Genomic DNA, 24,887 nt, shown 5'->3' with positions numbered 1-24,887 from the left:
GAATACCAGCTTCCATGATGAAGATGTGAATTACTTCAGTGGGTTTTGTCTTCTGTGTAAACTTTCTGCTTTTCAGACTGTGACTTCCAGTGCTTGCTTGAGCTTTCTAGAACAAATGCGAAATACTTAATTTGCCCAGTTAAGGCTGTAGCTTTAATGGCACAGGGACTAGAATTGATAGATAAAATGTATTTCCTGATGGAGGGTTCGTGAAATTAATCTTTTATGCAAAAGCCTCTAACAAGTTTTTAAATGTATATTATTGAAATGTGAATTATTTTTTAAAAGAAAGATGCAGAGGTTAATTGTCAGTATCTCTCTTGACTGCAGAGGAACAGAGCTCCTGTTACGAGAAAGTGGATACAGAGACTTTCTCAGACAGGTCCAGGCTTGAGCTGGAAACCATCAGTCTATTATATACACCGCAGACCTCTTCCGATAGAAATAGCTTTGTCGAACAGGGTCTGAACAGTGCAAAAGAGCGAGTCAAACGTTATTCCGCTCCCGTTCTAGCCTCTCGGCCTCAAGGCCGTTCCCCGTTACCGCGCGGGCAGAGGCGCGGCCACGTCCCTCTGAGGGCCACGCGAGGGCGGGAAATGGCACCAACGGCTCTGCGCGCGGCGCCCCGGGGCGCCTGGTACCGCCGCTAGGGGGAGCCCGCGGCCCCGCCAGGCCCGCCCCGCCGCCAGCGCCCGCCCTCTTTCCTGCGAGTGGCCGCGGCGCCGCGCGCGGGCCGCTCGGGCGCAGCCGGGAGGCGGGGCGGCCGCAGCCCTCCCTCTGCCCGCCCCCAGCGCACGGCCCGGCTGAGGCGCGCTGTCCACGGACCTCGCGGAGCGCCGTTGTCCCTGCCCGGCCCCTGCTCCTACCGCCGCCTCAGCCCCGCTGCCGCCGCGCCTCGCCTGCTTCGCACACATGGAGGATTACCACAAGCCCGACCAGCAGACTCTGCAGGCCCTGAAGGACACAGCCAACCGGCTCCGCATCAGCTCTATCAAGGCCACGACTGCGGCCGGCTCGGGGTGAGTGAGGCAGGCGGGTTGCGCCGCACCCCTGAACAGAGACCGGCCCCGTGGTGCGCACGCGGGTACGCGGCGGCCGCCCCTCCGGCGAGCCGCGCTCCCGCATCTTGGGTCGCGCATCCGTTCAGCGGCGAGGCCGAGGCACTGTGGCGCTGGAGGGGCTGTGCCTGGCCCGTCACCCGCCGCCCGCGGACACGCCGGTGTCTGCCCGGGGGCAGAGCCTTCCCCATTCGCGCTCTGTCGTTGCAGAACAGCGAGCAGGCGGGATGCTGGGGCCCCAGCCGTGCCTCCCGCGGCTGGGCGGGAGGGCTGAGGCGGCCCCGGGACGGGATGTGCGCTGCGCGGGGAGTGGGAACCTGGGTGCGGGCTGTGGGGGAGGGATGATACCGGGGGAGATCACAGCCAAATCGCGGAACGCTGGAGGCTTCCCGCGGAGCTGCCCGATGTGAAGGTGCTGCAGTTGGAAATGGCGGCCGTGGGCGAGGAAGGCGGGCGAGGTGCGGGGCTCCCGCGGCCAAAGGCCGCCCGGCCCGGGGGCGGCAGCCGCCCCACGGCGGGACACGTCGCTCGCCGGAGCCCGCGGGTGTTGTGATAGCGGAGAGAGGCCGAGAATGCTAAGTTGATGCAGGACTGAAAACCAAAGAATTTGTGCCTGAGGCACAAGCTGTTTCTTTTTCATTTTGTGCCCGTCAGTTGGAACTAATTCTGCACAGAATTTCAAGTGAGCCCAAGTGGGATTATCTGTGAAATGCCCGCGGTCTCAAATGGGCAGTTTATTCAGGCCTCTGGACAGGATTTAGCGTAGGCTCTGATGTGTGCAGATTCCAGGGTTATCCTTCCTTTGATCGTGCTTTACCTATGGAAAAAAAATCTCTGCAAACAATCTGCTTTTAGTCATGTAAAATTAAAGCCATTTTTTTCTGCTTGAATAATACAGTTGAGTGCTTCTATGTAGAGTGCTGGCTTTAGGTTTTTTTGTATTCCAGCTTCTTGCAATTTCCTCCTTTGGACCTCTTTGAAAGTGGTTGTGCTGCTTAAAAAAAAAAAAAAGTCCTTTGGATGCTGAGGTTTCTGTGGAGAAAAGTGGTGTGTAAAATACTTCAAGCCAGTTTATTTGAATTGCCTTACCCTTTCCACCCTGTGTCTGGCATGGGCTGCCTCACATGGCTCTTAAAGCACACAGAAACTGATATTAACTCATTCATTTTCACATACAGCAAATGAAAATGCTGCGTTGATTCTTCCTTTAAAATGAAGTGTTGGGGCACAGAGGACCTCTGAGCTAGCCATAGGAGTGTGTTTTCACAAAGCTGTAGCTTGTTTGGTCCATTCTGGAGAAAGAAGTCCATGAAATTCAATAATAAAACTCTTCTCGCGCTTATGAAGAAACAATAAAAGTAGCTTTACTCAAGATTTTTTATTCCTGGCTCATATATGGCTATAACACTGAGTATTTCTTGCACAAAGACATTAATCACTCTAGTTTATTCTAGCACTAGAGTTGTATAGAGTCTCAAATTATTACACAACCTGACAATAAGCAGATGATGAAAGATTGACTCTGGGGGGAAGGTTCTGTTGACAAGCCATGTATTTTCTTAATAAGGTTTGGCTACCAAGATGATGGTGTAGTAATGTGCCGATATTGAGAGTCTATTGCAGTGTTGGGCAAATCACATACATATTTAAAGCAACTGTGCCTTATGCCTGTATTTTCCAAAACCTGAAACTAGGCTTAAATTGCTGATATACACTAAGAATGAAGAAAGATGTTTAATTTAATTAGAAGCTTATGATTAATTAAAAAGAAAGTTATCATGCTTACATTGACTTTGTTTAGGAAATTTGTGTTTATCAAAGCTGTGGTGTGTAAAACTGAAGGAAATAGTTGCAATGAAACACTTCACACAAAACAGGACCTGTCAATTTCTTTCAAGGAAGTAATTTCTGTAAACTGTGGCATGTATTGCAACACATGGTTCTGTGAAAGATCTGACACCAGTTCTTGCATTCTTTACTTGTATTAACTTCTGTTAAAGCAAGTACAGCCTTCGTCTGGACAAGAGATAAAAGCTCACGTAGTCTGATCCTGAAGATGCTCAAACATATCACTTTTGGGTATTTTACCAACTGTAGTGGAAAAATTCAGTGAACTGGAAACAAAATTAGTGCTTAAGATGCCTTAGGTAGGGAAAAATTTGATTGGTAGTTGTAAAGATTGAACATGCTTGCTTTTGGGTGTGGAGGAAGTTTTTATTTTAGATAAGTAGTGCAGACGCTTTCATTAAAACTGATAGAGTGTCTTTTGTGTTAATGATACATTTCTGCAGTTTTGAAACAGTGCACAGCTTCCTTGAATTAGATGGTTAAATTCTTGAAAGTGGAAGTTGCAAGAGTTTCTTAAGAGGCAGTTAAGTTTCATAACGTGTGGTGTGATCACTTGTTGCGAATTATTTTCTCTTTCAAGTTTTTAGTTCTTGTCTTCCACTCCCTGCTCCATGTTAACATGCCACCAGGGTCTTTAGTTTAGATGTGGGGGTTCGTGTAGATGGAGCTCATATGAATTGATGTAGAGTAATAATAAAAAACCCCACAAAACTACAATGGAGTAATTTATTCTTGATTTGTGGGTCCAGGATTTCAGTGTTCTAATTTATTTTGGTTTGGCTTCCTACTGAAGGGCTGTGTTTCAAAGTTAAGGCAGTTCTTCACTAGATGCTCAGTAGCAGAGAATCTCCTCATTGGACCAACACCACAAAGTGTTAGGCTGTTCATCAGTCAGAACACAACATGGAAGATTGCATGAGAACAGTGACAATGACTTGCTGTGGGGTTTTTGTCCAATCCAAGTACATTTTGCTAGACTTAGCAAGGATTTATTTTAACAGACGCACTAGAAAAACGTGAGGTAATTGAAGACCAGTAGGTCTTGTTGAGATGGTTATATTGAAAGAAAATTCAGTGACTGCTTTTAGAGTTTCTGGTATCTGATATGTAGTTAAATTTGGGATAATTTCTGTTAATAGAATGTAATTTAATTAACCTGCAGTTGTAACAAGGTGGGTTTTTTTGTAATCTGAAAGATAATTTATTAAATTTTCTACTTTTTTTTTTATTTCTACATGTTACTATTTTAGGTTGTTTAAAAGTTTTTTTACCAAGACCAGGAGTTCATAGAAGTATGGTTAAGTATAAAGTTAATAAAATTAAAGGAATGAGAGCTTTAAACAAGCATGTAAGGCTTATTGATTAACTCAAATACATAAATATTTACTAATACATTTGAACCATGGTTTAAAGCTAATTCTTTTGGTTCCCTGTGTGTGAGTACTTACTAAGGGATGGACACTAACCGTAATTCATATTTTGCTAGTGTTTTGCATGTTTTTATTCTGTTATTACAGCACTGTTGGGGATGTTGGGAGGGAAGGTTTATTGCTAATACAAGAGAGTATTCTTATTAAAGTTCTATTGAAAGTGTTGTCTAATCCTAATACGCATGGTAAATGTACATGTGGGAAACCAAACGTGACACTTTCATAGTAAGTTTGTCCTGTTTTACAAGTAGAGTCAAATATTTTAAGAGCATCATGTTGAAGATAAAAAAGAGATGTTGGTAGAAGAACAAGTGAGATGAGACTACAAGTTATTTCCAAAACTAGTGCAACTTTCTGCAGCTGTAACCTTCTTGCTGTTGGTCATTCACTTTCCTATACTTAGCAGCAACCACTGATGTCAAGAATGATCCTGTTTACATCAGTAAAATCTGGAAAATGCTAATTTCTGAACTCCATGAACGTTTTTAAAGACCCTCCTTACCCTTTTTAAGCTTTATCGCAAGTGAAAGCCAAGGGTGATACCCTCAAGGGGTTAAATAGTGCCATCCCTTCAAAAGGTACACAAGAACTACCATGATCATTATTTAAATCACAGTAATGTAGGTAGGGTTATTGTATGCCCTTCTGTTACACTTCAAATGAATTATTTACCTTGTCTTGGAATAACTAAATATTTGACACTTGCAGGTAACCCTTTTTATGTGCTGCTGTTGAAAATAGTTACAAAAATCATCCCAGATAGTTCAGTGGGAGAGACCATCCCAATACTTTAAAATGTGTGATAAACCAACTAGTTCAATATTTCAAACTGTTACAGATGTTGATGTAGAAAGTGTTGGTTGCTCTCTTAGCCAAAGATTAAGCAAATTGGTATTTTACAGTGTGTATCAGAGTGTTTACTGGAGACAGGAAGTTTCTGTGTCTAGTTTCAGTGCAAGGTGATATATAATAATTGTGGTTTTTTATGCCCTCTTTAAAAATCGGAATTCTAGTTGTCAACTCTAACAGAGTAAAATAAAATAGTACCTATGTTACACAGTTCTAAATGTTCCAAATTTTCTGCAAAAGTTAATCTTGCACTACCTGTCCTTGCCTGAACAAGTCATGATGCCACACTTTACAATCTTTCACGCAGTGAGTGGCAAAAATCCCATGGAAAGCTGTCTTCATTTCTTTTGCAGCGGTGTGAATTTTTGCCATCAGATAAATCAGTAGAGTATGATTTCAGGCACAGGGTCATACTGCTTCTGTGCTTCACTGTCACCCTTTAGGGTCGTGTTCCTCGGCATAAAGAAGAACAGAGAGCTCTAAAAGATGTGTCCTTGAGCTGTCACCAGGGTCTGTCTTTTAACATCCCCTTCACCTAGATAAGAAGACTTCCTTTGTCTCAAAGTGCAACTAATTGCTATTAGAGTATCAATAGATGGGATGAGTTATCAAAACCACTTAGTGTTGTATTGTAATGCTGAGGACTATGGGACTGGTAAAGTCATATTTTAAAGATACTACCTGAGCAAACAATAACGACTAGTAGTAATCTTGGGTCTGTCTTGACTTGTAGCCACCCTACATCATGTTGCAGTGCAGCAGAGATTATGTCTGTGCTGTTTTTCCATACCATGAGGTACAAAGTGCAAGACCCCAGAAACGCCAGCAACGACCGCTTTGTTCTTTCCAAGGTAAAATAATGTTATGCTATACTTTGCAGTCTGCTAGTAAAGGACTGTCTGTCTGCAAACTAAGTTGACTTACCTTCCTTAACTTACACTTGCATCTATGCAGAAGTCTACCAGAAATATTTGAGAGCTTGGAATGTGTTGTGTTTAGAAAGTCAAATAAAAGCTGGTTAAGTTGTAGCATAACTCAAAAATTGTTAAGAAGTGTCAGTATAATGTGTCTGTATGAAGTCCTGACTTCACTATGTTAAGTTCCAATATTAAATAATAAATGGCCTTATATTGTCTATAAAATGTATCAAGAAATATTAACACCTGTTTTATTTTGACATAACTAGTTTTCTAATGAGTAAGTTGCAGTTAGCTTTTGTGCTCTACTTGTTAAATGCAGCCATGCTGTTATGCCTGCAGTCATGTCACAATATGCACTAATTACTGTCAGCTTTTCAGGGAGCATTACATGGTAGGTTAGTGATTAGTTTGCGTTCCTACTGTGCCAGTATGATGTGAAAGTCAGTACTACTTCTGAAGCCACTGTGGTTCAGAAGACACATAAAACTACAATCTGGACTGGCCATTAGCAGTTTTATCCCCTTTTGCATTGTGCCCATGCTGTTGTTGGACATACATGGCTGAGAGACCATCTTACTCTTCCATGCTGATTTTCTTGAGGACCTCCTAAAATAGCCTTCGAGTGCTACATTCTCTGTCTTAACTGTAGTCAGCTACATGGGTTGCTCTAAGCAGGGGCATAGAGGACCTTGAAACAAGCGTCAGTGTGAATGTTGCATTGTAAAAGCGTTGTATAACTCAGTACCTTCTAAGTGGAACGTGATTCCAGGGTTTGTCAGCTTTTTAGAGTTTTGTCTTGATACTGGGATATTGTGCAACTTGTGTTTTGCTTAAATTTTCTGTTTCTTTCTAGGGTCATGCCGCGCCAATTTTATATTCTGTTTGGGCAGAGGCTGGCTTTCTACAAGAAGCAGAGTTACTGAACTTGAGGAAAATTGATTCTGTCTTAGAAGGACACCCAGTACCAGTGAGTGCTCATAACCTTTGATATAAAGTGGTGTTTTCTGTAAAACAAGTGCATGTATTTTGCAGCAATTCTTGTCTACCAGCTACAGTACAGGAAAAGTAAAGCCTTAGAAGGAGGACAGTAGTATTTATGGCTCTACAACTGAATCAGTGTCTGTGTTTGAATGTTCATATGAAAATGGTCTTTATTGTTGTAGTGAAGTTCCCCTGCAGTCTTGTATGTCAATGTTTTCCACTTTAAAAGCATTATATAAAGTTCCAGCGTGGCTTTTCTCGTCCTTTAAGAAGCTTTTTGATATTTCAAGTGTTTATATCCAGTGTGGCCATCTCATTAGTCTTTCCATTCTCAAGAAGTTGTTTCAGTTGTTTCTTTTTTTGCACAAATCCATCAATTCTTAGTTGTCACCATCCAAGGCATAGCTGAGAAGTTCCTAGGTCGTGGGTACTATTTCCTTCCTCTCAGAGGGCTTAATTAACTTGTGACACTGATCATCAAGGTATGTGCATTGCAGGAAGAACAAGGCAAGATTTAGGAGAACTTGCGCTTTATTGTTATATCTAAGAAGCTGAATTTAGTTCCTCTGTTTCTTAACTGTAAAATACTTGTTGTCTTCTAATTCTTAGAGACAAGCATTCACTGATGTGGCTACTGGATCCCTTGGCCAAGGTCTTGGTGCTGCATGTGGAATGGCATACACTGGCAAATTCTTTGACAGAGCCAGGTAATTCCATCTTCATGTTTCATGATAATAGGTATTCACTGGAATATTTTGTGAAAAAATATTCTTATCTCAACCAGGGAAAAAACCCAACTTCTTTATTCTATTCTCCGTTACCAAATTTAATTTCAAATGCAGGTTTTAAAGGATAGGTCACTAGCCTGATAATTACAAAACCAGTGCTAGTGAAACTACCAAAGATTTAAAGATTAGCAATCCTTTTGTAACCTGACAGCATAGCAAGATGATATTGTTGAAGAGAAAAAAGCAGTAAGTTAATGGAGCAGCGTCTAACTTCCAGAGGTTAATTAGTAGCCATTTTGAGACTGGTTTGTGCTCTTTAGAAGGAAGCAGCAAACTAGAGATGCATCTACTCAAAGTCAGGTGCCAAATAACGGAGAACCTATATCTAGGTATGGAACTGTTATGGTCAATAATAGCACAGTTGGATCATAAAGTAGGACATCAAAATGTTGCCAGAAAGGCACTCAGCTCCATAGAGACAAAAATTACTGCTTCTGCCATTTGTTTTGTGTGCAAGAGAAGTAGATGTCTAAAGGCAAATCTGTATGAGAAGGAAAATAGCCTGATGCAGTTGATGTATTTTATGTGACAGTTCTAGTACATTCGAGCATAGGCTGCCCAGTTAATGTGCCCTACACTTCACTAGCTTGAAATCATGTCTGCGAAAGATGACTTGCTGATTTTAATTGAGTTTAGCAGATGCTACGTGTGGAAAAAATCTAACCAGTGCTTACATGGCAGAAGAAAAAGGTGGTCTTGCATGCAGTACTGGGGAGCAGCTTGTGTGGAATGAGTTCAGATTCAGCTGATGGCAGGGGGGATTCAAATAAAAAATCTATTATAGCTTAAATGTCTGGTAAAGAAACCGCTGACAACCACCTAGATTATTTTGTTTTAAAATTTTACTAGGTAATAAACATTTATAAAGCTTTGTCATCCAAAAAAAGTGAGTAGTAATGAAAGAAATTTGTTTTAAAAAAGTAATAAAAATCCAGCAGCTGAATTCTGTAGAGTACCCCTGCTGAGTTTTACCTAAATAAGAAGCTTCAGAGAGAAATGCTGGTTATCTTTTCCCTGAATTATGAATCAGCTTATGCAACATGCTTTAACCCATAGTTGAATTCATGTCCAGTTTATACTTTAATGAAATTAAAGTATTGGTCATCCCTCCAGAGGGTGTATGTTAGGAATGAGGAAGCAGACAGTAAACTTTCATGCATTGTTAGTGATCTTGCTGAGTCACAGTGACAATGTTTAACAGGCCTGTTCATTCAAGCTTTAAAATGGGAGGCTTCAGACTTGATTTTTTTGAAACAAAGATTTGAAAGGAGTACAATATTTCTTATCTTATTTTTTTCATGTGTAACAACTCAAAAGTATTTTAATTTAATTTGTCTAAGGTTGTCTGAGTTGATCGCACTGAGCAATGAGAGTTGAGTTTGGGATAGAAGCAGCAGTGAATTCTCACTGTGAATTGTTGGAGTGGATTTGCTTTTGATTTCATTGTGCTTACACATCAATTTTTTTTTTTTTTTTTTTCATCTTCTAGCTATCGAGTGTATTGTCTCCTTGGAGATGGAGAGTTATCTGAAGGCTCTGTTTGGGAGGCAATGGCCTTTGCTGGGTTATACAAGCTTGATAACCTTGTTGCTATATTTGATGTTAACCGTCTTGGACAAAGTGACCCTGCACCACTGCAGCATCATGTTGAAATCTACCAAAAACGCTGTGAAGCCTTTGGGTATGTGATTGGAAGAAGTTCAGTGTAGTCTCCTGTTGGAAACTGTATCTTTTATTTGCTTTTCAAATGAGTTTTCAGCTCTAAAGGAGACCATCACCAAGAATAGTGGTCACTTATAGTGCCTGATGTTGGTTGTCTTTATTGGTACAGCAGAAATATTAAAGGTGACAGAATTTTTGTTTAGAAAAAAAAAGCACTACTTACTCAGCTAAATTTGTTAGAGTATCTTAAAGCAGTTTTTGTTACATTACTTACAGAATTTGTAACTTTATGTGACCATAAGTACTCTCATAGCAAGTCAACTGGAAAAAAAGGGCATGGAAGCCATTACTTCTAAGAGAATGCTTTGTGTATTGGGTTTCATTTAGTTTAGAAATATATGTTTCTATTTAGATGGAAAAATCCATGATATAAAAATCTGTCAGATACAATAGCAGACATGGAAATTATGATGGGAGCATTGTTATTATCATTGTCAGATTTTTTAATTGATTTCTAGACGTTTGATTTGCTCTCATGATTACAAATGGCTGTTATGTCTGAGGAAATGCAGGATAACTTAGCAAAATTTACAGCCCACAGATAGCTGCTAGCTGTTAATCCCTCTGTGACTCATTTTGCCTTATAAAAAAAGAACTATGATATTTTATGATCTGAAATGAATGCTGGTTCATGTTTCTAGCATAATTTGGGTCTCTTAAAAAGACCACATTGGAATGTAGTTAGTATTCATTATTGTTATTGCTAACTACCAGAGACTGTCACATGCTAAAACCCTTTAGAAACAGTTGATCTGTTTGTGTTCTTAGCTGGCATGCTATCATCGTTGATGGACACAGTGTGGAGGAACTTTGCAAAGCCTTTGGCCAGGCCAAACATCAGCCCACGGCTATCATTGCAAAGACATTTAAAGGGAAAGGCATATCAGGTAATAAAATATCTATTGCTTTGCATTCACATGTGTGTATAATGTATGTACATAGTGCTGCAATAAAAGTGCAATCATTGGAAAAAATACAGAAGTTTAGTGTTCTGTACATTAGAGAAAAGTTGATACACTGTCAGCTTTTTTACTTGATCAAAATACCAAACAGTCTGAAAACTCGGAATTTCACCCTGTTGTCTCTTCCTTTTGTTGTCTTTCCTTATGGAGAACATTAAATGGACACTTAATTGGAAGCTGGCAAAGATTTGTCTCTCAGTTCTTCACATTATCCAGCCAAGTGCACTTCCATGATGGCTGGGCTTTTTCCACTCCCCAGTTGTGAGTAGGGTTTACTTTACTGACAGATGTACTTGAGTTATTACTCTTTAAAAGTCGTTTCTAGTCTGGAAGGTGAGGGTGTAGGGAGAATGTTGGACCATATGGCTTGATTTTGAAAATCACCCTAGCAAAAGAGGGCAACCTTGTTGGCTTGCTGTTGATCCCTAGACTCACAGAGATCACTTTGAAAAGGGACAGAAGCTTTGTGATAGAAGCTCCCTGTGTTGTGGTTAACTGTCTGCTTGTTACCAGCCAGGCAGTATCAATGCACAGAAAATGAGGAGGGATGCAAAGCTGCAGGAGTCATGCTACATAAGCTACCTGGTCATGCTACGGGTTATTTCGTGTGATTCAATGTGTAATTCGTGGAGACACAGGATAACAGTAGTCTAAAGAAATTATTTCATAGGTTACCACCTGTTTGAATTTGGACATTTGCAGTATTACTAAGGTCCTTTTTTAATATTCACATGGTGTGAAATGTACCTAAATGTCTTTGTCTGGGGGACAGATAGGTACCTACACATTTGAGCAATGGCCTGCAGAAAGTCTTTCAAACTCTTTCTATTTTTCAACAGTGTTAGTGCTATGAAAATTATTTTGGTTCTTGCAAATGAGAGGTGTGTTAGCTGCTGAGCATTGTGTCCACAGAGTGGAGTAAACGCATGTTCAGTGTGTATGGGGTTGCCATGATTCTGTTCAGCTGTAGGTTTTAGCAGCACTCTCTGGATTTGTCTTTCTGACCAGATAAGTATTAATAACAGGAGTGGCTATCTTCATTCCTTTTCATTGAGTAAGAAAGCAAAATTCATTATTCTTAGTGACTTAGTGAAAAGCGGCATATCAGCCGGAAAGGTAATTTTGCTGTTAGTGTTGGGTACATGAAGATAAGAGTCATCAGAAGCTATTAAAATACAGCTGTAAAATGTCAGATCTTGTTTGAATTAAGACAGCTTGGTTAACTATTCTTTGAAACTTAGCTAAGTTTATCTAGGCCTAAGTGTTGAAATTTCATGTTAACTGTTCACACTGATTTACTGTTTACTTGCTGCACTTGTGGACCAGATCTTTTAGGTGCTAGTTTAGAAATAATTTCAGTAGAAGACGCTGGAATGTCATCACTAGTTTGGAATATAGGGGATTTGACTCACGTATTTAAGTATGTCTGTCTTAGTGTAATTGAATACTACAGAAGTTGTTTAGAGTGGGAAGAATAAGTCCTTCTTTGGGAGACTATAGTAGACTGTTATACTCCACTGCACTTTTACCTGGTAGAGATTGGAAGGGAGCTCTAAAGATCATCTAATCCAAAATAGTGTTAATAATGGTTTAATATTTATTACATTTATAGTATTTAATAAATAGTTTTTATATATTTCTTCTTTTGTAATGCAATTTTAAATGCACAGGTGTTGAAGATAAGGAAAGCTGGCATGGAAAGCCTCTTCCAAAAAACATGGCTGAACAAATCATTCAGGAAATAGATGACAAAATCCAAAATAAGAAAAAGCTTTCTCCAGCCCTCCCAGAAGAAGATGCACCTATAGTAAATATTAGAAACATTAAGATGCCATCTCCACCAACTTACAAAGTGGGAGAAAAGGTACTACCTTTTTTTTTTTCAATGTTTGTCAGATATCTTCAAAGTGAGAGACTGTTCAATGTATGATAGGAGGTTTTGTGTTACCTCTTGCCATGATTTCAGCTACTCACCTCTTCTCTCCTTTTGGAATATCCCAGTAAATACCTACCTCTGGGATGTGACACAGCCTTTCAACCCACTGGGCATCAACATGGTATATTAAAATCGCAGAATCTCAAGGGCTGGAAGGGACCTCGAAAAATATAGACTCACAGCACTCTTCTGCATTTTGTGACCATTACCAATTGTCCAGACTGTTTTATGTATATTTACAACTAAAGGAGCTCCATGAGGTTTAATGAATTTCCATGATTGGAAACCAAGGTTTTCAAAATTTCCTACCTGGGTTTCTGCATAGGTGTGTGTCCTGATGCCTCACTCTATTTTCCTTTTCTTTGTTTACTCTTCTGTGTGTCACTGTTCTCATGCACTTTTGATATTGCTAACGTGTAGAATGGTTTTGGTTGTGTTTTGGTTTAAACGTATGTGCGTGCACTCAAGCAAAAACAAGAAAAGGCTTCTAGAAAGAGAAAGTTATAACAGTGCTGCTGTGTTTATCTTTTCCTAGTGGGCTACCCGCAAGGCTTACGGTGTTGCACTTGCAAAACTGGGCCATGCTAACGATCGAGTTATTGCTTTGGATGGAGACACAAAGAACTCCACCTTCTCAGAGCTGTTTAAGAAAGAACATCCCAGTCGATACATTGAATGCTACATCGCTGAACAGAACATGGTAACTGCTCTCTTGCTTTTATGGAATACTAGTATTACCCAGCAGGATCTGAGACCATTCAGTCTGAATCTTCAGAGAGTGGGGGATAAATATTTGCTTTTTATGAATATTCTTGGATATTTAGTTTAACTTGCTGGCTTGGTAGGGAAAAGCTAGGCTGTGGGAAAAGCTTACAGACACATACAACAGTAGTGCTTCTAATCATTCTTTCCTAAATCCCCTTCTTTTTTATTTATGTGTATATTCTCTGCATTTCAGGAGAACACAAGGAGATGGCAACATGTAAACAACAGTAATATTTTTCACAGTGTGATCTGTAGAGATGTAACTATCAAAAGACCTTTTACAGTTTGGTGGATTTTTTTCCTTCATAGGAAATGGAATGTCAAAACGTGACATTGAGTTCTATGCTAGACTGGGGTACAAAGATGAAGACAGAAAAGCAGTTAGTACTTTTACCCTGATGACATTTATACAGAAAGGACTGAAATCATTTGATGACTCATCAGTTTAACTGCATCTTTGGTAGATGTTTGTATGGGTTCACTGAAGCAAATGAAATCAAAGACATAAATTCAGTCAGAAATTTGTTGTTGTCTAATGACTTATAGCCAAAGAACCCACAGACTGTCTCTTGTAAACTTTATAGTAGGGCAGTTTTAGGAGCTTGAGTCAGGCATTTTGGATTTATGTTAGCATAGGAGAAATTTGCCATGAAGGATGGACCAGTTTCTGTGTAAAATATATGTACGGGGCAGTCATAGCAATAAATAATTTAACAACCTTGTTCTGATTTTCATCTTGCTGAAGAAGGGCCCTTTTAGTAAACAGCAGTCCAAATAACACACGTAGATCTATTCTCACTCAGTAATGATAACTTTTGTGTGCTGGAGTTAGTAAAACCATGTCCTTTGGACTGCAAGTGTGTAAGCCTTTGATCCAGGAAAGGAAAGATGAGGCTAGGCGTCAAAACTCTGTGAATGCCTGCTTGGAGCAGATAAAGAAAAGAAGCTGTCAGTAAGGATCAACAAAACCAGTTAGCAGTTGAGGCAAGGAGCAGATGGAGGACAGGTACTGAGAGAGTGAGGTGTCTCCTTTCTTTTTTGGAAAAGCCAACTATTAGGAGCAGGACTGGGCAGAGATTTTTAACCTGCATTGACACTGACAGCTTCTGCTGAAGTTGTATGGTGAGGTATTCCACAGATGACCTCTTGGAAATGATCAATAGATAAGGAATTCACTGTTCTTGTACAATCTCCCTCTTTTCAGGTGAGCATTGCAGTTGGTTGTGCCACTCGTGACAGAACTGTTGCTTTTGCCAGCACCTTTGCCACCTTCTTCACCCGGGCGTTTGACCAGATCCGTATGGCTGCCATCTCCGAGAGCAACGTCAATCTCTGTGGGTCGCACTGCGGTGTTTCTATTGGTAAGGGCAGCTGTGGCTTATCAATCAGCAGTTCCCATCCATTTACTGATAAGTATCTGATAGTGCTTTGTGGAGACAATCAGTAATATAGCTGTGATGATATAACAGTGGCATCGTTTATAGGAAGAAGTCATATTTGCAGTTCACTTTTATCAGACGTGTTGTGTTCGGAAAGAATATTTCAAGGCTTCATCAACTCATCTACATTTTTTCTCTCTTTATCAGTTTGGCCTTATAAAAATAGGACTTTTCCCTACTAGCCTTTCTACTCTACAGCTACAGAGTGATACAAAGGGATTGGATTGAAAGTGAGGAGCTTAGGTTCTTTCCATCTTTGCAGTTGATGTTGTCTGTGGTGAGAATTGGCATGTGCTTACTGTACCTTTGTTTCTCAATCCCTAAAATGAGTAACTGATGATACTTGTTCACCAATCTCAAAAGCACTTTACAAGGCATAAATGGTTTTGGTTTATTACGCCTTTGAAGATCACAGATTGGAAATAATTGCTTCAGTTTATCTCAGTATATCTTACTACCAGAGCAGTTCATGTGTTGATTTAAAAAACCCAAAACCTCAAAGTACAAATGAAACAAGAATTGTGAATAGGTTATGTAGTGCAGGAAACTGAATAATAGAATAGCTTGAGTTCGAGGAGACCTTTAAAGGTCATCTAGTCCAACCCCCCCAGCAATGGACAGTATAAGTCCCCTTTCAGTATTGGAAGGCTGCAATAAGGTCTTCTCAGAACTTTCTCTCTTCCAAGCTGAACGACCCCAGAGAGGTGTTAGATTCCTCTGGTCATTTTTGTGGCCCTCTTCTCGACCTGCTCCAACAGGTCCATGTGCTTTCTTGTGCCGAGGGCTCCAGAGCTGGACTCAGTACTGTAGGTGAGGCCTCACTAGAGCAGAGTAGAGGCAGGATTATCTTCCTTTACATGCTCAGGACACTTATATTGCAGCACAGAATATGGTTGACTTTCTGGGCTTGGGAGCACACATTGATAGGTCGTGTCAGCTTTTCATCCACTGATACACCCAGGTCCTTATTGGCAGGGCTATTCCCAATCAACATTATTCTCATTCTAAGTCAAAAACTCAGCACTATACCAACTGCTAAGAACAAAATTAATTCTATCCCAGCCAAAAGCAGCCCAGAATAGTTGAAGTCACCCAGCAGGATGAGAGCCTGCGAGAAGGATACCTCCTGTAGCTGGAGGCAATGGGCTCCCCTTGATCAGGTGGCCTGTAGTAGGCACCAGCCACAGGGTTCTCTCTCTTGTCTCAGTCTTTGGTTCTTACCCATAAGCTTTCAATGCTCATGGCTATTCGTCAGCAACAGCTCTTCACACTTTATCTATTTCTTGATGTAGAGGGCAATGCTGTCATCCCTGCTTCCTCACTTGTCTCTCCTGTACAGCCTGTAGCCATCAGTAGCTGCACTCCAGTCACCACGTTTGTCCTAAAAAGTTTCAACAATGGCAACTAAGTCACAGCTTTCTAACACCACAGCAGCTCCAGGTCCTGCTGTGTGTTGCCCCTGCTGTGTGCCTTGGTGTAGAGGCACTTCAGCTGGGCTGTTGGCAGTGTCACCTTCTTAGAGAAACACCCCTCAGTTAGTTTGAGGTATTTCACTGTTGGCTCCTTGTTACCTCAGGAGCCTCTGGCTCTTCTCTGGTAAGACTTCAGATGTGTTGCAGTATAGCCAGCAGATCTCATAAACAGACTGAGTGCCCTCACTAGCAGTACCTTCTCTGCTATTTGCTTCCATCATAACTATTTGGTACCTGTCAGATCATATTGGGGTTTGATTTTGTTTTGAGAGAAGAAGAGAGTTTTGTTTTGTTTTTTTTTTAATGCAGTGCATAGACATCCAACCCCTACTATTCTGTGATTGTATGAAACAGGAGCAGACTTGCATACCAAGAGGGGAAATGCCAGTAGATGTTCACGTCTGAAAAACTACGAGGTATTTATAGGGAAAAAGCAAGAGGAGAGCAGACATGAGTAGTAAATTAAGGCTCTCTGCATACATCAGTTTTTCAGCTGATTCAATAGTTTTGCCTAGCAATATGATTTGAAGGAGGGTTGGGTTTTTTTGTTTAAAGCAAAATTGTTAGTTTGACCTTTAAGTATTGGTAAGGATTGAAAGATGCTTCATAAATGTGTGTCATCCAGAACCTCAAGCTTAACTTGCAGTAGTATAGACTATGCTTTAGTAGTTTAGACTGTAAGTAGAGTCTATCAGATTACAGCTTGTGTATGTCATTAAGGAAGTGATTCTATTACAAGCCTCTCCTTTTTAAAATCAGTCTTCCTACCTCATTCTAGCCTAGTTCCATCCAGCTTTAGTCTTTTAGCGAGCAGGAAAGGGTCTTGGTGCAAGAGCAAATTAGCTTTGATCTTTGCTTATTTTGAAAGATAAAACTCCTTTGGGTTACCTGGATTGTCTCCTAGAACTACACTTGCAAGTTTCAATTTTCAGCACTTGAAATGTTCTGCTGGGCATTGTGATTGTGAAGTGCATACTTAGATTTATGAAGTATTTTGAGTTACAAATCTGATTCAGGCCTCAACTCTGATTTTCAAAAAAAAAAAAGAATTTGAACCCAAAGTTTTACAGCTAAGTTGTAAAAGAAAATAATTCAGTGAAATCTTTTTGCAGTTAAAAAATTCAATTTTAAATGGAAGGGTATGAATTAAGTATACTTAATTCATTATTAAGTATACTGTTAGAACTTTGGGTCTGCATGGAATTCAGAATCCTGACTGATCCTAACTGGATCTGTGGTGAAAATTGAAGTTTTCTGTATGCAGTTCTAGGTAGACCTGGGCTTCTGCTGCATTGAAACTTGGACTTATTAAATTTATGAGAAATAACTGTTGCAATGACCTTCTGAACTTACATTAAGTTCACTCCTAGACCAATAGTTGTTGATGGACCAAACCATCTAATGAAACGTTAAATATGTTTTGAAGATCATACATAAGAGAATAATGGAAAATCTGGTTTTTCCAAACTGAACACTTAGGGAAAGAAGTCATAATGTGCATATACCAAAACTAGAAATATCAGTTGTTTGGACAACCAGTTTTGTATTCTAGGCATTTGATACTGTTCATATTAAGCTATAAATGTAGGTTTTTCAGGTGGAATTGAAAATTAGTGTCTTTCGACCCACGTTACTGTAAAGCCATGTAAATCAAGAGTGTTGTGAAGATGCACTTGGGACTGGACTCAACTTAGTGCTAGTCTATAAATTACCTTATGAACTGTGAATAGTGGTAGCATTGGCATCACACTGGCTGAAGTAGCACAAGCATGAGTACTCTTTACCTCGGGTAAGATTCTGATTCAGGTACTGGTTAAATGTGGTGTTCATAATTTCACTTTTCTGCTCTGTATACATTGTGTGGGTGCATTTTAGGGAAGGAAAAGGCCCACTGAGATCCCCCTCATTAAGTCTGAGTGCATGCAGATTTAGACAGTGTGATGTTGAGGGTTTTCTTCCTGTCATGACTGAAAGCCGAGACGTTCATTTTCTGGTTGGTGCTGACTTTATTAGTAATGCGTAGTGGCAGAGTTCAATGATTGATTTCTTTAACATGTTTAAAGTTCTTCAGACTTTTGTGCTGCTCTTATGAAAATGCTCTCCTCCTTCCTCGTCAACACGTCCTTCTTGAGTAACAACAGGTAGTGGGTGCATGTGGGAAGGTTTGTTGCCCTGCTTCTGCTCTGCAGGCTGTGACATGACTGGATTCAGAACTCTTTGCATGGTTAGTTTGGAACAATGCCCAAAGCACCCTTATGTAAGGTTGTTGCGGGTGGGGGGTGTTGTGGTGGTTGTTTCTTTAAAAATAAGAAATCATGGCATCCAGCACATGTTCTGACTAAGAGTTCCTTTTGATAGATGTGCAGTTTATGTCATAAGGTGCTTGAGCTGTGAAATTAACAACATGGATGCCCTATTGCTCTTCACATTTTTTTTATAGTATTGAAAACACATACCCTTCATTTAATCTTGAAGTGAGCCTGAGAATCTGAGAATAGTCAGGCCAAGTGCACTCCATTTCTGATGGAACACATGCAATTCTCCTTTCACATTGCCAGCAGTTTAAATCTAGAGGACCACTAATGACAAGTATAAATTTTGCTTGTGCAGCCTCAGTACATGTACATCTGAAGATGCTCAGATATCTTGTGACTTTCTTTCTTTATCTGTACCCTTCCTGCTTTGGTTGTTTTCCTTTCTGTGTTGTTTTATTGTTACATTTTATTTTCTATTTTTTCTTTTAACTCCCGTTCTCTTTCTTTTTAGTCTTTCTCTGTCTTCCTTTACTATTTAGATGGTTCCAAGTTTAAGGAGAAGATGATTCTTTTCTTAAGCAGGTAGACTTGCATGTCCTGTGTGTGCCTGATTTTAAAACTTTTTTCTTTTTCTGGTTTATATTGACCCTTACTACTATGTTGAGTGATGGTCAAAATTGTGCACTTAACTCTTTTGTAACCCTGGTTTAATTCTTTTAGGTGAGGATGGGCCGTCTCAGATGGGACTGGAGGATCTATGCATGTTCCGTGCTATTCCCAATGCCACTGTGTTTTACCCCAGCGATGCTGTAGCTACTGAAAAAGCAGTGGAAATAGCTGCCAACACCAAGGTTTGCATTGCAGGACTTCTGAGCCAGAGAATAATTTCTTTTTGGTACTGCTTTTGTTGCTTCTGGCATGTTTCTTGCATGTCTCTACCCACATAAATTCTTTCAAAAGCTCCAGCGTGGCAGTGGGATGTTTTCTTTGCATGGAAAGGCTGCAGACATTCAGGCTAGAGCAGAATGAACAGTCTGGAATGCTGTGGGCTGGATTTGGGGAGGTGAACAACTATTGTTGGTCTTTAGCAAAATTACAGAAAGTAACATTCCTAGTATGACATCTCTAGGGTCACAATTGAAGTTGGCTATGGAAAGGTAAATTTATCTTGAGGATTTCGGTCAAGTGCCTGTACATGAAAGTGCAAGAGTCAGGTCTGCTATTAGTCTACCTTTTGGAGATACTGAGAGCTGGTGTTTACACTAGTTCACAGTCTCATTGCTCATTCCTCTGTTACCAATGATGGACTGCAGTTAAATTGGACTGTGGTTGAAGACCACGTGGCTGTGACAGTTTCTGATCTCTCTTACCTTCAGCTAATTTGATATAGTCATGGCCAAACATCATTGGTGAATGGGGCTTCTTTTGGCTGCTGTAGGAATTTGCCTTGAGAAAGGAGCAAATAATCTGAAAAGTTGCAATCTTGTTAATACAGCTTTTAAGTGAAGTGTGGAAATTTGGTTTTATGTAACAAATGTTGTGCTTTGTGAAAAAAGGTGAGGATGGAGGCAGGGAAAGGGAGAGTGAGGTAGTGTGAGGAAGAGATCGGTTTTAAGTACTGATTTGTTACCTTTTTTTGGAAGGTCATCAGAACATTAACTGGAAGCATTTTTCCTTGCTTTTAGTTCAGCATTTCTTCTTTTGCTTTAAAGTCAATAGAATAAAATGTGCACACTTATGGCAAAGTTCCAAGATCCTAATTAACTTGTAGGATTATCTGTTTCCCCAGGAAAACAGAAATAAAGATCTTGGAATCAGAAAGAAAGCTGTAACTTATCAGAGTGCTCTGGGAAGAGGTTACCTGGAGGGATTAGTGGGAGTTGCCAGGGGAAAGGAAGTTACTCAGTAGAAACAGGGGGGTGACATGGAAGGGTTAAAACCAGATATATAGAACAGGTCGTTTTGCTGTATTTTATTCATAGTGTTTACAAACTGCAGTGTCAGCACCTTTCTGGTTTTGTAACTTATAACATGTTTACTTCGGAAACAGGGCATTTGTTTCATAAGAACTAGTCGTCCTGAAAATCCTGTCATTTACAACAACAATGAGGACTTCCACATTGGGCAGGCAAAGGTAAATATTGCCCAGACAAACAGAACCAGAAATCCTCTTGTAAAAACCCTTTTCCCTCTAAAGAGTTACAATGGCAAATTTAATCTTTTCAATGAAACCTCCAGAACTGCTAGAAATATCAGTTAGATTTATCATTAAAAATATATGGAAACTTTTTTTTACAGGTGATTCTGAAGAGTAAGGATGACCAGGTGACTGTGATTGGAGCAGGAGTCACTCTGCATGAGGCTCTGGCTGCAGCAGAGCAGCTGAGAAAAGGTGAGCAAATGGGGAGGGAGGTGGTGTAAATGTCCCTTTTTTCTCATTTTTACACTCGCCCCACTACTCACCCTTTGTACCAGGAAACATAAGTTAGCTAGTCACTTGTTAAACTGATCCGATGCAATGTAGTATCTAGCTGCCAATCTTGCCTAATTAAGTCGGTTTTAGTCACTTTACAGCAGCATCAGTAGCCATGCAAATTGCCAAAATGATCAGATCCAAGTCTCCTTAGAACACCTAATGTGTCTGAGAGTGCCCTGAAGGCAGAATCTTAGAGGAAGCTGGAGCAGTCCTCCCCTGGCACATTGTCTGGGCAGACTGGGAGACAATAGGATGCCATCAGGCCAGACCAGTTAACAAAAGGCAAATTGTCAGCTGAGTCACAGCAACTGCCCATGCCCTTACGCAGTGCTCTTGATACCCAGCGCCTTTGTGTGGGCATGGTTCACTGCCAAGTCGCTGGTTTTGAATGAGTTTATAGACTTTTAACATAGCATGAGAGGCAGTGATACTATGATAGTGCTCAAATGCACTGACTCCTCACAGAGAAGATAAAAATCCTTCAGTGAAATAAGAGAAGGAAACCATCAAAAACCCATCTCTGAGTCAGTAGTATGTGCCTAGGAAGAGATTAGAAATAGTGAGAGATAATACAATTAATGTGGCTTATGGGTAGCTTTGTGTGCCGTGTCTAGGTGGACACATATTTTGTCATGACCTTGAGCCTTCAGGCTCAGGACTTTCTGAAAATTGTATTTTCAGGTCTGTTGTTACTTCTCTGCATTTTCTATGCTTTTGTGATGCTCTGCTGATCCTGAAGTGTGATTAACCAGTTATAGAGAGATAATCCCTTAGTGTCAAGGCAGTGTCTAATACCTAAAATATACTGGCCACTGAAGAGCCTTCAGTCCCAAAACTATCAGTGTTAACATCAGGCTTCTTTATTTGTGGTTAGAGTTGACTCTGTTCAGCTTAGGCGGGATCAGACTAAACCTCCTGTAATTTGCAGTTCTTTATGAACAATTGTTGTTTATGTGGCTTTAACAGGCGGTTTGGGCCTTCTGGGGATGGCAGGACAAAGTCTGATTTTGATGCAAGCCTTAAGGAGGCCATGATCAGGGGCTGGGCAGTTGAAAGAGGCATACCTGATAGGTGGGCAGCGTGCAATGAAGAACTCAGAATGCCTACAGACTGAGGAAGCAGAAGGGAATTATGCTTCGCTTGGTAATAAAAGGGAGGTGGGGGGCAGGGGGAAATGGGACTGACAGTCTGAGGAAGGAGGATTTCCAGGTGACTAGATTCTGCTCTTACCTGTGCAAGGCCAGTTAGGTCACTAATGCACACTCCTAGTGATCCTGAGTCACTTTCCCAAGGCTTTTCTGCCTCAGGAGTTTTGTCTGTGGAATGGATGGATATTGCTGTCTTAGAGGGTGCATGAAGAAAGACTACATGCAAAAATTAGGGTTGTTTGAGTTGTGTAGTACAAGCCAAGCCATGGGTACACGTGGGAGTTAGTGTAGTCAGTTTTCATGACAGCTCTAAAAGATCGCTGGGGCTGTACTTGCATTCTCTTGCACTCTCTTAAGTTCCTGTTGCAAATAATTTCATTCCATTTCTGCAGAAAAAATCTTCATCCGTGTGATTGATCCCTTCACTATAAAGCCCCTGGATAAGAAGACAATACTTGAAAGTGCAAGAGCAACCAAGGGCAGAATCGTGACTGTTGAGGACCATTACCATGAAGGTGAGCTGGGTCTGGGAGGTCACAGCCCACACAGTTGTTCGCCAGGAGTTGGAAGGTCACGGCTTCTCCTTACCTGAGAGACGTGTGGGACCTGATGCTTTTGTTAGTTGAAGCAAAAGAGAGATTTTAGCCTTTTTCATTGCTGTTATAATGTAACACTGTTGAAAGTTTCCTAAGATATAATGGGTTAATCAGGGCTGCCTTTCTGATTAGCTTGGCCTTGTCTGCCTCTTTGCATTCTTGGTCCCAATGAAGTCTCGATTCATTTGTGCCTGGGGAAACTGTAAATTCCTGCTGTGGTGCAGTGATTCTGCACAGAATACTCCAGAAACAGCTTTATGGGGCTGCTCTGCAGTTTGTTATGCTGCAAGACAGGACATTGCTGTCCAGGTTTCTCGAGTTTTCCCTGTGTCCAAGAGCTTGATTCCAGGTTTCTTGAAGTCAGATGGTTTTGGCAATTTCTGCAGCCGTTCTATGGGATAAATTTCTCTCTCTTTCACCTCCAGTACTCTTAAAATTGCATGTCAGGGCACGTGAAGAGCCAGAGCACTTTATATCCTCATTGGACTCTTTTTTGTTCCTTCATTTCACCTGCTTATAGGCAGTTTTAGTCTGTTGCCGGGATATGGTAATATTCTTAGCTATGGTAAAAAATGCATGATGCATGCAAGATGGAATTTCTAAGATGATTACTGTATATCTGAAAATGCTTCTTGGGAGAAGCAGAGTTGTCTCTGTTAGACTCCCTCAGCTTCTGTGCCAGGATTTTATTGAAGATCACAGAATCATTCCAGTTGGAATAGACCCATAGGACAATGGAGTCCAACTGTGAACAAGTGGCTGGTGCTGAATGGGTGAGGGCTTCCTGGCAGTTCTGTGCCCCTCAGAGAATGTGTCCTCGAATGCCAAGGAAATAGGGGATCGGTCTCATTTCACAAACAGGCAACTTGGACATACATTGTGATTGATGTTTCTCATCAGCGTGTGAGCACAGGGTTTGACGTGCCTTTGGGTGAGGGTTAGGTGCAGTCTCTGTTGCATGTTGAAGGTGCAGGTGCATGTCCTGTCTGCCTCTCTCCTAGGTGGCCTGGGTGAGGCGGTGTGTGCCACAGTGGTGGGCGAGCTGGGGGTCACAGTCCATCGCCTGGCCGTGTCCCACGTGCCGCGCAGCGGGAAGCCGGCCGAGCTCCTGAAGATGTTTGGCATTGACAAAGATGCCATTGTGCAGGCTGTTAAGATGGCAGTGTCCAAATCAAGAAATGCGGAGTAGTTTGAAGCATCTCTTGCTGTGCTACAGAGAAGCAGCGTTCAGAGAAGTACTGTAAGTTTAAGGCAGGCAAAGGTGCTTTATGTAGAGAGTTCTAATAAAAATACCAGCTTAAATAACCTTCTCTAGTCCCTTTCTTTCCCTCTGAGGGATTTTGTGCAGTAAGGTAGCATCTGACTGTTTTCAGTCCTTGAAAAACCTTCAGGTTATTGAACAGTTGGTGTGAACAGCCCTTTGCCTGCCTGCTCCTGTGGTGGTTTCACTGAGGGTTGTGGTGGGCTGTGCGTCAGCAGGGAAACAGACGTTGGCCTTTGCAGCCTTGACTGAACTGAGTGACTTGGTCAGTGTTCTGTCCAAATTACTGCTGGAAATTAAGATCCTGTCTTGATGGAGTTTGGCAAAGACAGAGTTCTGGCAGCAAGCCACAAAGGGTTCAGCAGCTCCACTTCTGGACAGAGACGTTGGGCATGGGAAAGGAAGGGTGTGTATTGAGGAGGACAAGGGCCAGTGCCTTTGCTTCCGTTCCCCTCAGCCAGAGGAAGCCACAGATATGAAGGAAAACACCCTGTGTGCTGGATAATGTGGAGATGGAAGGAGATGTCCTAGTTCCTGGGGAACCAGACTGGGGAGGTAGGACCCTGGGAGTGAGGGATGAACCATGGTCTTGGGAGGGACTTGCTGGACCTGGACACTCAGTGAGCACAAGCTTGTAGCAGGAGATTGAAGCTCTTCATGGGAACTTGTGTCATATTTTTGAGTCCTCGGCCAGTGCTGGAGCAGGGGTGAGATGTGGAACCAGCATGAGAGTGGCCACCAGGCAAGAGGCTTAATGTACCAAGATGGACTCAAGAGGAAGGAGCAGAAAGAGCAGAAGGAAACTGCCAGATACCTGAGAGGAGGCAGCTGAACCTGTAAGTTGCTTTTTCTCTAGAACTGACCTTTCTCACAAGAGCTGCTCTGACTTGTATGAGCTGCTCATCTCATGTGACAAGGTCCACTCACTGGGTGATGTTGAAATGTTTTGCTATGTTAAAATGTTTTGCTTATTTTACTCTC

General features: G+C 41.3%; 2 protein-coding genes across 11 annotated transcripts in view; one reads left to right on the top strand and one right to left on the bottom strand.

The window, feature by feature from the left end:
- Positions 1–789: 789 nt before the first annotated feature.
- Positions 790–23,950, top strand: TKT (transketolase). Its single transcript, XM_062008621.1, has 14 exons — positions 790–1,019; positions 5,919–6,036; positions 6,959–7,072; positions 7,696–7,793; positions 9,364–9,555; positions 10,365–10,483; positions 12,229–12,422; positions 13,030–13,194; positions 14,464–14,620; positions 19,146–19,276; positions 20,476–20,559; positions 20,724–20,817; positions 22,442–22,564; positions 23,647–23,950. The coding sequence occupies exons 1-14, from the start codon at positions 913–915 to the stop codon at positions 23,832–23,834; spliced, it is 1,884 nt and encodes a 627-aa protein (XP_061864605.1). The 5' UTR covers positions 790–912; the 3' UTR covers positions 23,835–23,950.
- TMEM40 (transmembrane protein 40) overlaps positions 15,584–24,887 on the bottom strand; it is a 29,249-nt gene continuing 19,945 nt past the window's right edge. For 8 of the 10 annotated variants that reach the window (XM_062008622.1, XM_062008628.1, XM_062008630.1 and 5 more), the window contains one exon: positions 21,439–24,602. The gene's annotated coding sequence lies outside the window, so the exon portion shown is untranslated. Of the gene's footprint in view, positions 16,080–21,438; positions 24,603–24,887 lie in introns of those variants that run through there. The other 2 variants (XM_062008623.1, XM_062008625.1) reach the window with 2 other exon arrangements.

This window comes from Colius striatus, chromosome 15 (genome assembly GCF_028858725.1).
Source record: "Colius striatus isolate bColStr4 chromosome 15, bColStr4.1.hap1, whole genome shotgun sequence".
NCBI lineage: Eukaryota > Metazoa > Chordata > Aves > Coliiformes > Coliidae > Colius > Colius striatus.
This window is presented reverse-complemented; position numbering and strand designations above follow the sequence as displayed.

What these genes read in the sequence shown, in the direction of transcription:
- TKT (XM_062008621.1), top strand. Translation starts at nt 913, where the DNA reads ATGGAGGATTACCACAAGCCCGACCAGCAGACTCTGCAGGCCCTGAAG. An exon ending in ACGACTGCGGCCGGCTCGGG is followed by an intron (nt 1,020 to 5,918) that starts GTGAGTGAGGCA and finishes CTTGACTTGTAG; the next exon opens with CCACCCTACATCATGTTGCA. An exon ending in AAATTCTTTGACAGAGCCAG is followed by an intron (nt 7,794 to 9,363) that starts GTAATTCCATCT and finishes TTCATCTTCTAG; the next exon opens with CTATCGAGTGTATTGTCTCC.